Below are 12,273 nucleotides of genomic sequence, written 5' to 3' on the forward strand. Positions count from 1 at the left end.
TCAAAGGTAATTGCTGATGAAAGGAAATAAAATATAAAATCTCAAGCTTTTTGGCTCCTTGCAACCTTCTGTTTTACTGTCTGTCTGTAAGTACTCTGTAGAGCTGGATCTTTTACTGCCAGAACCATGCGACTATGGAAAATGTTTTAGTTTGAAAAAAAAAGGTATATAAAGAATTTTTAGAAAATGGAATATTGGGTAAGGGCTTATCATTGAAATATGACCCTAGTCATTCTGACGTCTATCTACCCAGTTTTGGACTTACTATTTCTCTTGACTCTGATTTATTGGTGATGAGTTTGACCTTTACGTGAATATTCCTATTACTCTCAGAATCACAATAGTAAAGCCCTTTTGACAATCTTGTCTTTTTCTCCTGTCTTAGCCCAAATTTCTATTACTGAAATCTTGATGGACTAGAGAACTCTTGGCTCTTTTTCAGGGTGCCAGAAAGCTTCTTGTTCTATGATGTAGGGGTTTAATACTTGACTATGGAATAAAAATACTTAGAATCTAGTCTTGGCATTACTCCTTACTAATTTTATACTGATTTTGATTTTGGATCAATTAGGTAGCCTTTTAACTTGTTTCTTTATCAGACAAAAAAGAATAACACCTACCTCACAGGGTTGTTGTGGGGAATGAAATCAGGTACAAATACACATGTGAGCTTCTTGAAAACTGCAAATTAAAGCATGTTTATATAGGACTGGAAAATTTTGTTATTGGAGAATGAATTAGAATTTTTTTTATTTTTAGTGGTCTATTTCCCACATTGTCTCTGCTATATTAGCTTCCACTTTTTGAATTGTGTTGTAGAATGAACTTTATATTTTATTATTGCTACCAGTAGTCTTACTTTTTGTTATCCTACCAAAGGACTCAGCAGCTGGCTAGAATGGCATTATTTGAACTGGGCTTATTTTTACTATGGTTTTCATAGTGACAGATTAATCCCAGTAGTGATATTGGGTGTTGGGGTAATGAAGCTATGATCCCTTTGCCTACATGTAATGGATTGCACTTTCATTGTTGATTACAGTAATTAAAAAAAATTGAGTTCTACTTACTGGACATGCATCACTGCACTTGAAAGTTAATATATTAAAAAGCATATTTTTTTTCTTCCTTGGTTTTCTTGTTCATGTGGATAACACAGAGAATGCCTGAGTCTAAGGTGCCAACCTCTGAGAATCATCGTCCAGAAATGTGCTCTATCTGCAGTGTTCCTCTTCCCATTGGAGTCAGCAGCTCCTCCTCTGGGAGCTGTACCGCCAGTCCACAAAGAATAGTTTCTCAACCTCCTTCTGTTGAGAACCCATTGGAGAACCAGGAAAATGATCAGAATAATTCAGATAATAAGATCTCTGAGACAGAGACCCTTAAGCCATCAGAGAATTTTCAGACTCTTCCTTCGTCACCAGTTCTGGTCCCCCAAGAATCTTTGGCCTCCTCAGAGGTCAAGGAGAATTTACCTAAAGATTCTTCTTCAGCTTCTCATCACGGACAGGATGCCATCCTCTATCTCCAGACACAAGTGGCTGAGATGTCCAGAGTGATACGTGACCTGCAGTCCAGGAGCTGTTTTAGATTTCATCATTCTAGGCCAAGTGAGAACTCATCAGTTCCTTGGGACATCTCCACCTCCAAAGAAGAGAATTTATCTACAGTTGAAGAAGAAGCTGACTGTAAATCCCCATCAGCTGATGACAAAGGGCATCCGGCTGACCCCAGTCAGTCCAGCTTCACAGGTCTCTTGAAGAGAATGGAACAGAGAGGTGTTATAAAGAGAGTAACATTACAGTCTGAAGCAGAAGCATGTGACGGGAAACCTGATTATGTGACTTCTAAGAAGCGACTGGTTCCTCCGTTACATCCTCTTCTGAGGATCGCGACCACTGAGGTTTTTAAAGACCCAGCCGATTGCCATCCTTCTTCCTTCATGGGGCACAGGGTATACCCTGTGGCCAAGGACACGTCTCCTTTCCAGCCAAATCCACCAGCTGAGGGCCCTATTGTAGAAGCCTTAGAGCACAGCAAGAGGGGAAGCACGTCTCTTCTCGACTCCACGTCAAAAGAAATGGAGGTCATGGGTTGTCGATTTTACCATGCTGCTTCCATTGCAGCCCGAGCTGCTAGCTACATGGCCTATATGACTCAGTACCAGCGTAAACTCTGGGAAGACATGGAGGATCTGGTCCATGACCCGGAGTTTGACCGTGGAAAAGCAAGATGTATCATCTCTGATGGGATGGATGCGGGTCTTTGGCAGTTGTGTACTACGAGAGATATCATGGATTCTGTTGTCAGAGTTATGGCAATGTCAATAGACTACAGAAGGCAAGCCTGGCTCCGACTTACATCTCTCACCAAGAAAACCCAAGAAAAGATCTCACACTTGCCTTTTGATGGTACGTCCCTCTTTGGACAGGATGTGAATGCTATAGTAGCAGAAGAAAACAGTATCAAAGAAAATGACTATAAAGACCACAATAAGTACTATAACCAACACCGATACTTTTACAGTCATGATCAGAAAGCACATTATCACAATAGAGGATACTCCAAAGGTGATTGGTACAAACCTCGGAACCACCCTTATAGGTACAGAAAAAAGGGTGAATCACCAGAACGCCATGGATACAAAAATTAATAACTTGTCATATTCAGCAGCATAACCCTCGAAGAGCTTAATTATTTTACTTGCTCTTCTCCACTCAAACATGATCTTTACAGGTAGGACTCAAACAAGAACTCAGAACCTAAATATATGTCTGGAATTACAACATACATTTGAATTTGTAGACTTTTGCAAAGAAGTGTTTCATAGACTCATATTCTGTTGGCCAAATGAACAGTAAGTGTTGGAAAAGGTTTATCCATTATTTCTGGTCCAAAGTAAATCTAGAGGAAGACACTCAAAAATCAAAACCCTTGTGGTCAAAAATAAGAAGGATTTGTTCTTTAGGAAAATCATCCTGGTAAACTGAGGACTAAGAGATTTTGGATCTGGAAAGAGCCCATCACTAGATTTGTTTACTAACATGAGAAGCAAATCCATATTTGAGTCATCGGTAATTTCCTTTTTTAGGTTTCATCTTGTCATATCCTTGCAGAATGACAAGCCTGTGAACAATTTATTTGTGTCAGGAAGATCAAATTCCAAGATCTCCTTACTTCTCTAAAACTCCATGAAACATCAGAATCAGCCATGAAGCTTTATGTCAAGGACTGAAATTCAAATAAAATTTTGCTAAATCCAGCTTGATTCCAGTGGAATAACTGTGAGTCATAGGTCCTCTGTGGACACCAACTGGAAAGACTTTGCCACTTACAACAGTTCTTTAGGAATTTTCACTATGACTGTCTTCATCAAGACCAATGCTATCATCGCCACCACTGAAAGCCGTTTGTGAGAAAATTCTTTGTTTTTAAAACTTTGACCTCTCAATCTCTCAGCGTGCTGTAAGAATCGGTCGTGGTGGTCTTTCAGGATAGTATAGACCTTCACCAAGATGTCCTTCTTAAATAACCATACCTTCTAAACAGTTTTGATCTTGATAATTGACACTAAACACAACAAGATACGCACATTAGCGTCCTGGGCATAGAGTGTTGACACCATCCAGGCATGCAAATGTGATCTCTTAACAGAGCAACAGTTCCAAACATGCCTGACAATTTTTATGAAGAATGCCATCAATCTACGTGTTACTAAGAAGGTCAAGATTTAGTATATAACAATGTAGTAGAGAAAATATCTTTCACAGTTGTATTTCCTGGGTATCTTTAAATGGTATCCATTAGCTTCTTGAAAGTTTGAAGTCAGGACTTCAGTGACATGGTCTTGGTTAATCTAGTTCTTTAATCTAGTCAGACTCTTACCATGAGAGACGACAACTTCTTGCTCACAACTGGTTCCATTAATAATTCTACCACATTGGAACTGTCAGCAGATACCTCAATTCTATGTTTCATAGTATCTTTTTACTCTTAAGGCAGTGGTTGTATAGTGAACCAGCCCTTAGATCCTTGTCTTTGAAGCATGACTTCAGAAAAGGAGAAAATCAAGTTTGAGGGGCCTGAATACATTCTAGTATTATTTTCTTGGCAGCCCCCCCCCCCCGAAAAACAAAAGATGATTTGTCACTTGTCAAACATTTGCATTTTAAAAATTGGGTTTTATTAGCTGCTTGATCAGTATTTTGGATCTGTTGCTTAGTGGAATGTGTTTTCACAGTTCATGTGGTTCTTTTTCTTGCCATAGTTTTTGCACAGTGGTGATGAACATTTTCCCTGGTGCCATACTTTTTGTTTATTGGATATTCATACCCCTTTTTCCTTATAACTGGAGTTAGCATCCTTTTTATCTACTTGTTATCCCTATTTGTGTTATAGAGGTTGAATACACAAATTCCCTACATGGAAGCAATTACTTTATATTGTCAGATAATTTCAGAGTACTATATTGATTCTGTTTCTTCTGTTTGTAGATTAAGCCTAACCTAGTGGTGGTAGAGTATACCATGGAAATTTATCATTTTATTTATGATTAGCATTTGCCTTTATTTTTGTGCTTTCCACAAAATTTTAGGTAACCTAAATTAAGGTTCATACCGTCCAATACTCTAGAAACTATCTTTCATTTTGAACCCTAAAAAACACTAACTACCTGAAAAGAAGCAGGGGCCTCAGAAATCATCCACAGACATTTTGTAGTGCATGGTATGAATGGAGTAACCAAAACAGTCCTACATTCCTTTTGTAGTTTCTTCTGTGAAAGGTAACTAGCTCCAGAGCAGTTTGCCAGGGAAAGGGAAGCCTTGGAGCCATCACTGGCACGCTCACAGGTGTTCCCCAGTAGCTAGGTTACTCCACACTGCTCCCACTTTCATGGTTTCCCACTTTCCTTCCCCCAGCTAAGGGAATGGAAACTTGATTTTTGAGAGACTCTTATTTTCCAAAAACCAAGCTAAAATAACAATTGGTGTTGTGATTCTCTGAACTGCTTCGGTGTATTCCATGTAACATGCCTCTGTATTTTTAATTGTTAAGTATGGCTAAAAAAAGCAAAATGAGTGGTCTGAACCATTTCTAAGTGTACAGTTCAGAAGTGTTAACTATATGATGTGCTGCTCCTCAAATATGGTAAGACAGTATTTATGTTGCTCAGAAGTAAACATAAATAACATTGCTACTCTTCCTGATACATTTAAGCAGCTTAAGAAAATTGTGGGAAATCACTGAATTGGATAATCAGTAGTTAATTTCTAAAGGAATCTGGCAGTTGAGTAGGGATGGGAACAAAACACTAGAGTGGGAATAGTTTTTAGCTAAGACTAGTTTCTTCACTGCAGAAGAAACTATTCTTTACTATTATTAAAATTATTTAAAAATCTTTCTCTGACATACTTGAATGATGGCGGTGTTAACAAAACTAAGAATGGGGACTTTGGACAAGGGAGACATACCCCATACAACATGAATTGATCAGATGATGGGTTTTAAAGAGCCTGCCACGCACAGGGCATGCCACAGAAATCTCCGTAAGGCCAACCTCTGATGTATTAAATATGTCTTGATTTCCAAGAAGGTCTTGGAATAATCTGAAGTGTAATAATTTGGTATTCTCAAAAGGGATACATTTAATGATCCTTTGTCTTCAAGATATTATTTCTTGATTAGACATAAAATGTTTGTGGAGACTATATGATTTCTTAAGAGTTATTCTGTATAGAAGACTACTGTTTCCATTGTTATATGAAGTGCCTTTTAAAATTTCACATTCTTGTTTAAAACTTAACATTTTGATGTCTTGCATATGTTATTGGTGATATTTATGTGAGTTGTGTACAGTGTTTTTTTTTAATATTGTAATTCATCTGTACAATTGCACTATCTAAATGTACTCTCCTTCTGAAAGTTTCTTTATAGCACTATTGCTCCATTTCAGAAGGGTGTAGAGTATTCCCCTCCCCCTTTATTTAAATAGTCCTTTAATTATTAGCGAATAGCTCAGTTTTCTGGGCTAATGGAAACTTTGTTTTCTATCTGTATGTTTTAGATTTTCTGCCTGAGTCATTAACCTCATACTTAACCTTGTTTTTTAGCAATGGTCCTACAACTTAGAGTTGATAAGTGAATACGTTTGCTTGGTAAGAAAAAACAAGGACATTTAGACAAAACAGTAAATTTGATGACACTTTATCGTTTTCAAACTGTGTGACAGTTTATTGGTGTATTTGCATTGTTTTTGTTTACTGTGTGACAGCTTCTTGATCATTATAATTCCACTTACTTACACTTATTTCTCAAAATGGTAGTTTGAGGAGAGCATCAACTCTTTCAGGCTACTTGGGTACCTATCTTCAGTGCTTTAGTACTATACTAATGATTTACTGAATAATAACTTAAGTGACCTGATAATGTGCTTAAGGGTCCTGTATATCCAGGATAACCTCAGGTACTGGAAGCAAGGAGGCTGGAATAGAAACAAGAAGATTCTGTCTAGCTGTAACATGTATGCTAACATGGATGCATACAGTAAATGCCATGTTATTGGGATACAATTAATTGGAATTTTGAAATTATGGATTAGACTATTATAAAAGTAACTCAAAGATTGCAATTACTAAAACCTTTTTTTTTTTTAAATGAGGCATATTTTCGCCCCATTCTTGCACTGCTATATATCTTTGTCTTTTGAAGTATATCAATCTTAATGTTGTGGCTAGTCCATTAGTCATTATTATTTGTGTGCATCTTTTGTGGGTCATTCATTGACTTGATTTGTATAGATTTATATTAGTGGATGCACAAACTTATCATTCTTCTTTTTTTCCCCCCCTCTTAATATACAGGTGGAATTTATCAGTAAACTGATACTGACCACAGTATTGAATGCAAAACTTTAAGTGATTTTTCCCAGATAGAATGAGTTTTGTAAGTTATTAAAATATTCCTTTATGGACTTTCCTTTCCTGGGTGAATGATAATAATGTCGTCTTAAATCCTTTTTTCTTGACTTGTAGGATGATGGTTTTATACCACTTTGGCTTGACTTTATAGTAATGAAACTTTTTCTGTTCTATTGCATTATCTTATTACTGAAAGTTTTTTTTCCCTTCATTTCTGATGGGATATATTTGGAAGTGATCACAGTCCAACCAAGTTCTTTTGATGTTAGTATATTCATATTAATTCTTTTTTTATGTTGATCTTCTCCTAGGGGAATCTTTTATTTTCCCTTGATCTCTTTGGTATAAGGTGTTTATTTTTTTAAATTCTACCTGTTTATGCTAGCCAGAATTTTGATGTGGCTTTGTATTTTTGTATTTACATGCAATGCTTTCATTACTTAAGGGATGTTCAGGTTTTCTCTTACAATGCCCTTTTTCAGAAAAAGGGATAATTTTGTCTCACAATTCCCTGGTTATTGTTTAATGGCAGTAGCATTTATGTCTGCTTGCTCACAAACATTCTTACATGTAGTTTATGGTCAGTTCCATCTTACAAAATTTTGAAGTCCATCACCATGAATATATACTAAAAAGTTCTGGCATACTGTTTCTTAAAGTCAACCAGTTTTTTCAAGGTGTTAAGGGTTACCATCAATGTCAGATGATCTATTGGATTTTTTCTGATGCCTTGTTAAGAATTCAACAGGAATTCTCAGGTTGTACTTTATTTTAGGACTTTGGTGGTCTCTCATGTTGTATTGGGTTTTTTAATATTCCTGAATCTGTCACTTGGTGTAAATGAAAACAAATGCTTTATATCTGGTGTTGCTTAAATTTGCTTTTCATAAACTTTAAGTGCTTCTAGTGTTAACTGTGTTTATGATTTCTAATCGTGGTCCTTTCCTAAGATTTTCATATGCTGTTTATTTTCCTAAGCTATATCACATACTTTTTCTTTCATTGTCTGGAAGAGTGAGTCTGTGACAGCATTCCGTTTAAAGGGCTACAATTAGATCTCTTGTTAATTCTCTTGATGTCTATTTCACATTATCTTGATTTACAATGTCGTTATGTGTTAAATATTTGTGGCTCCATTATATGCTTTTTAAATTAGTAAAGTATCATTTAGATGAGGGAGGAATATTTTTCCAAGTCAGGAAGCACTGTATTAGTTTTTCATTTCTGTTTTTATGGACATTTAATTACATTAAGCTTCCTGCTGTTAGGTATGCAGGCTTGGGTAGAATATAGTTGATTATTTAGATTCTTAGCACAAAGTTGCATGCAAATTGGTCTTTGTTTAATGAATTATAATAGCTCCTATTTTACTGTTCACAAAAATATTTTGACAGATCTTGGAAGCACCTTGATAGCCTTGGGTCTTATTTTCATATTTCTGCTGGGGACGAAATACTAGAACCTACATTTATATGGCTTATATTTATCAGATTATGTGCTGGTAAATATGCAAGGCATTCTTGAGGCAGAAATTCACTTATTTTGAAGATAACGAAGTGTGAAATAAAATTTAGCAGCTTGTTTGAGTGGTAGTACTGAACTTTGAATATATGCTTGGTCTTGATCTTTTAACTCATTTGGCTGTACTCTTCTTCCCTGGACTTGGTGTTTATGGCTAGCCTCTCGTCCCTTAGTACTTGAAATATTAACTGATCCTTGCTTAGTTCAGAAGTCAGATTAAAAAAAAAAAGCAAACCCAACCTCTTAGTTCTTTTTGTAGAGATTTCACCTTGACAGTGTAAGATTATTCTTGATTTTCTGTTTGATTTATTACTTGCATTCCATTTTTAGCAGTAATTTACTTATCATGGATCTTATGTATTTTTTCTTTGTTCTTTTTATGTTTGCTGCACCTGTTTTAGTTATACGCTTTTTGGGGGCTGGCCTCTTGGAGGAAACTGGCATAATGAAAGGATGCGGCACATGTTTGAATTCCAAAGACTTTGATCTGAGTGTTAGTAAGGAACTTACTCTCAGACCTTCAGTTTCCTTTTTTTAACTTATTTTTAATTTATTTTTTTATTGGAGGGAGGGCATACCCCGTGATGCTTAGGGGTTACTCCTCATTCTGCACTCAGGAATCATTCCTGGTGGTGCTTGTGGGGGGACCATGTGGGATGCCAGGGATAGAACCCCGGATTGGCCACGTACAAGGCAAGTGCCTGACCCCCTGTACTATTATTGCTCTAGCCTGTTTTCCTTTAAATTAGATAATTCCTAGAAACCCAGTGTAGATTTCTTCCTCTGTAGTAGTGCTGTTTTCTAGCCACTTTGATAGATTTCTAATTTCTTAGATTACTGTGGGATGGTATTGGATATAAATAGAGTTGCATTTTAGGATGAATTTAATAGCATGTAAAAATTCATTTCACATTATCAGCTCATGTTTATCAGCTTATGTTCCTCATGTTTGTAATTTTTAAAAGGCTGAACCATTGAGCTTTTTATAAGTCCATTAGTGGACTGTCATTTAAAGACATTCGAAGTATCTCTTTCCTCAAGTTTGATCTAAAAAAATGCTCATAATAAACCACAAGAAAAAAATAAAAAAACAGAATGAAGATTTAAGGTATTAGGTATATATGTGAGGTTTTTTTTTGTGTGTGGTAATTTATTATTTTGTGTCTGTTACTTTTCATTTGTCATGCATCTTTTAAAACCTGCAATATGGAGACATGCATGTAGGCGCTGAGGGAGTTCTGGGGAAACTGGGCGTTAGTGGACTATTAAGAAGAGAAAGAAAGAACCAGTACAATGTACATGTTCTGCTGAGGGGAATGCCAGGAATGCAGATGGTGAATGGGAGGATATAGAAGTGTTGGAGACTATCAAGTTCTTGAACTGAGGTTTCGAACAGCATTGGGGAAAGGTTGAGCAATGGAGAAATGGGAACCAGGCACTCAAGTGGAGAAATTTGTGTCTCGGTCATCAAGTTTCTGGATTTAGAGTGTAAGAACAGTGTTTATGAGGACAGAAAGGAGATTAAGCTGAAGAGGACACATTTTTGCCCATGGAAATGTATTGGTTTCTGCTTTTTCATTGCCATTACTTGTGAAATGTAGAACTTGTCTCTCTTAAAGGTTGATTTGTATCCTAGTTCACTAAGGACATCTAGAGAAATTCTTTTTCTTCCCTGAATTGAACCAAAGGAAGGCTTTCATCTGTGACCTCTGTCCCCAGCTCAGATAGTGAAAAGGAATTGAAGACACGCAGAATTATACACTAGAAGTGAAATGTGACATCTCACTATGAGTATTCAGTTGCCTGCTTCAGGACCATGCGTAGTTAGTGTAACTAAAGGTGGCTATTTGTCATTTACAGATAATTTGAGGTTGGACTTGGGAAATGAAGCTGTTTCTAAGGATTTTGCTTCATTGGAGTTTGGAGGTGTTTCGAGGACCTCTTAACCCTGTGCCAGTGGCACCATCCCGCAGCACCTAAAACCTGTTTTGTTACCACTTCTCTCCTCATAATGCACCTGTCAGTAGCACTAAAAGATAAAACCTTTTGACTCTTTGTTGAAAGTTTTCTTTTCAGAGATACTTTTTAAAAACTTAAGTTTCAGTGTATTATTATTTGTATTATCTCAGTGTAGTTATTTTTCCTAGGAGGGGATTTTATAAATTGATTGACAAGTTACCCATAAAGACAATACTGAAATATCCTTATTTCACAGGTTTGGTGGTACTAGCCTTCTTAACAGATTAGAGAACTTTACGGAAAGGAATATGTATGTATGTTTTTAGATTTATTCATACAAAACAGATGTTTCGTGTACTTTGTATTTGTAAACAATAACCAGTTGGGGTGGGAAGAAGATTGCTTTGTATAAAAGAGTTGTTTTCCTGGTTCCAACACTTTGCTGCTGGAGTTGGTAAATAAATATTGTATTGCTATGCTGTGTTTATTTCTTCTGCTTTATCTGTTTGAATATAAAATTCTTGAGAAAAATTGTGTTGTGGTTTGTATTATACATCTGGGTAAAAGAAACACCCAGTAAACATTTTTTTTTTTTTTGGTGGGGACGGGGGATGGGGTTGCTAGGGATCAAACACAGGGCCTCACACATACATTAGCTACAACTGGGTCCGGTTAAGTAACAACTGGGAGAACAAACTTCTGACTAAAGTAGACAAGTGTTGCACAGAATGGGCAATGCTGCCCAGCCAGGGCCTTGGAGTATTTCAGTGGGCATTAACCACGGGGCAGAGTGCATTGGGGATGCATTTGTTTTGTTCATCAAAAAATGGTGGTTGGTGGTGGAGGTATGGATCTTTGTGATTTTTTTTTTCCCTGAAAAGGGTGTAGTAGGCCTAATAAATTGGGACCCTTTGTCACCTTTGATATAGACTAATACATTAGGAAAGACTCTGAAATTTAGGCTTTGAAATTTGAGCATGTATGAAGTAATAGTTTTAGGATTCTGCTTAGGCCAAGTATGCTGGTCAGTGATGTTTTGCAAAACTAATTCATTTTTTATTTGATTGCAACTTTGAGCTTTCTTTGAACTTGGTATCCCTTACACAGAAGATGAAGACTGTCAAGGGAGACACAGTGGTGACTTCTCTAGAGATAGAGAATACCGACGCTTTGGATATTACTCATTCTAACCCTAAACCCCTTAATGCAGCTACTACATTAAGGGGTTTAGGTAAAGTGGCAAAGTACACAGTTGGTGAGGGAACAGCAGCCTTTCCAGTTGTATATTCAGTTCCTAATACTTATTTAATATGTTCATCAAACCTTCAAGATCTGTTAATGTATCAGGAAATGAACTCCCGTGGATCATGGATAGTGATGTCCCAACAGGGCCAGATAAGAACACCATTCTAAAAAAAACTCTTGGAGTTAAGTATCACGCTGTGACAAAACCGCAGCAAAACCCAGTGACTCAGCACAAAAAGACAATGCAGTGTATACGGCGGTTAAACAGGGACTTCAGCCACCAATAGTTGATCTAGATCCTGATTTAGCTTTAAAAGAAGCTACAACATCGTTAATCAGGGAAGGACTTGATACGGTCATTCTTAAAGCCCTACTTACCTTGGAGAATCATCAGTCCACAGATGGAGCTCTGATTGGACACATTAGGCTCAGCTCTACCTATGCAGAAATGACACCATATATGACAAGGTGTTTATCAATGAGGGGTTGTCACACTGTGTGATGCTTCCAGGAGTAGCCTCGGAGATTGAGGTCTATTTAGAGGTAGAATGTGACCTCAAAATCCAGCATGGTGAGGCAAACTTCCCATACCTCATGGCTCTCAAACTGCCAGGGCATGAAGCTCTCGCTC

General features: G+C 37.0%; 1 protein-coding gene across 2 annotated transcripts in view; it reads left to right on the forward strand.

The window, feature by feature from the left end:
- The window catches only part of ZNF451 (zinc finger protein 451), an 84,472-nt gene that overhangs the window by 9,982 nt on the left and 62,217 nt on the right, over window positions 1-12,273 (forward strand). The window contains exon 4 of one of the 2 annotated variants that reach the window (XM_004605874.2): window positions 1,160-10,928. The exons of the other annotated variant lie outside the window; for it this stretch is intronic. Coding sequence (XP_004605931.1) covers window positions 1,160-2,653 — 1,494 coding nt within the window. The 3' untranslated portion in view covers window positions 2,654-10,928. Of the gene's footprint in view, window positions 1-1,159; window positions 10,929-12,273 lie in introns of those variants that run through there. 2 annotated transcript variants of the gene reach the window in all.

This window comes from Sorex araneus, chromosome 4 (genome assembly GCF_027595985.1).
Source record: "Sorex araneus isolate mSorAra2 chromosome 4, mSorAra2.pri, whole genome shotgun sequence".
Classification (NCBI taxonomy): domain Eukaryota; kingdom Metazoa; phylum Chordata; class Mammalia; order Eulipotyphla; family Soricidae; genus Sorex; species Sorex araneus.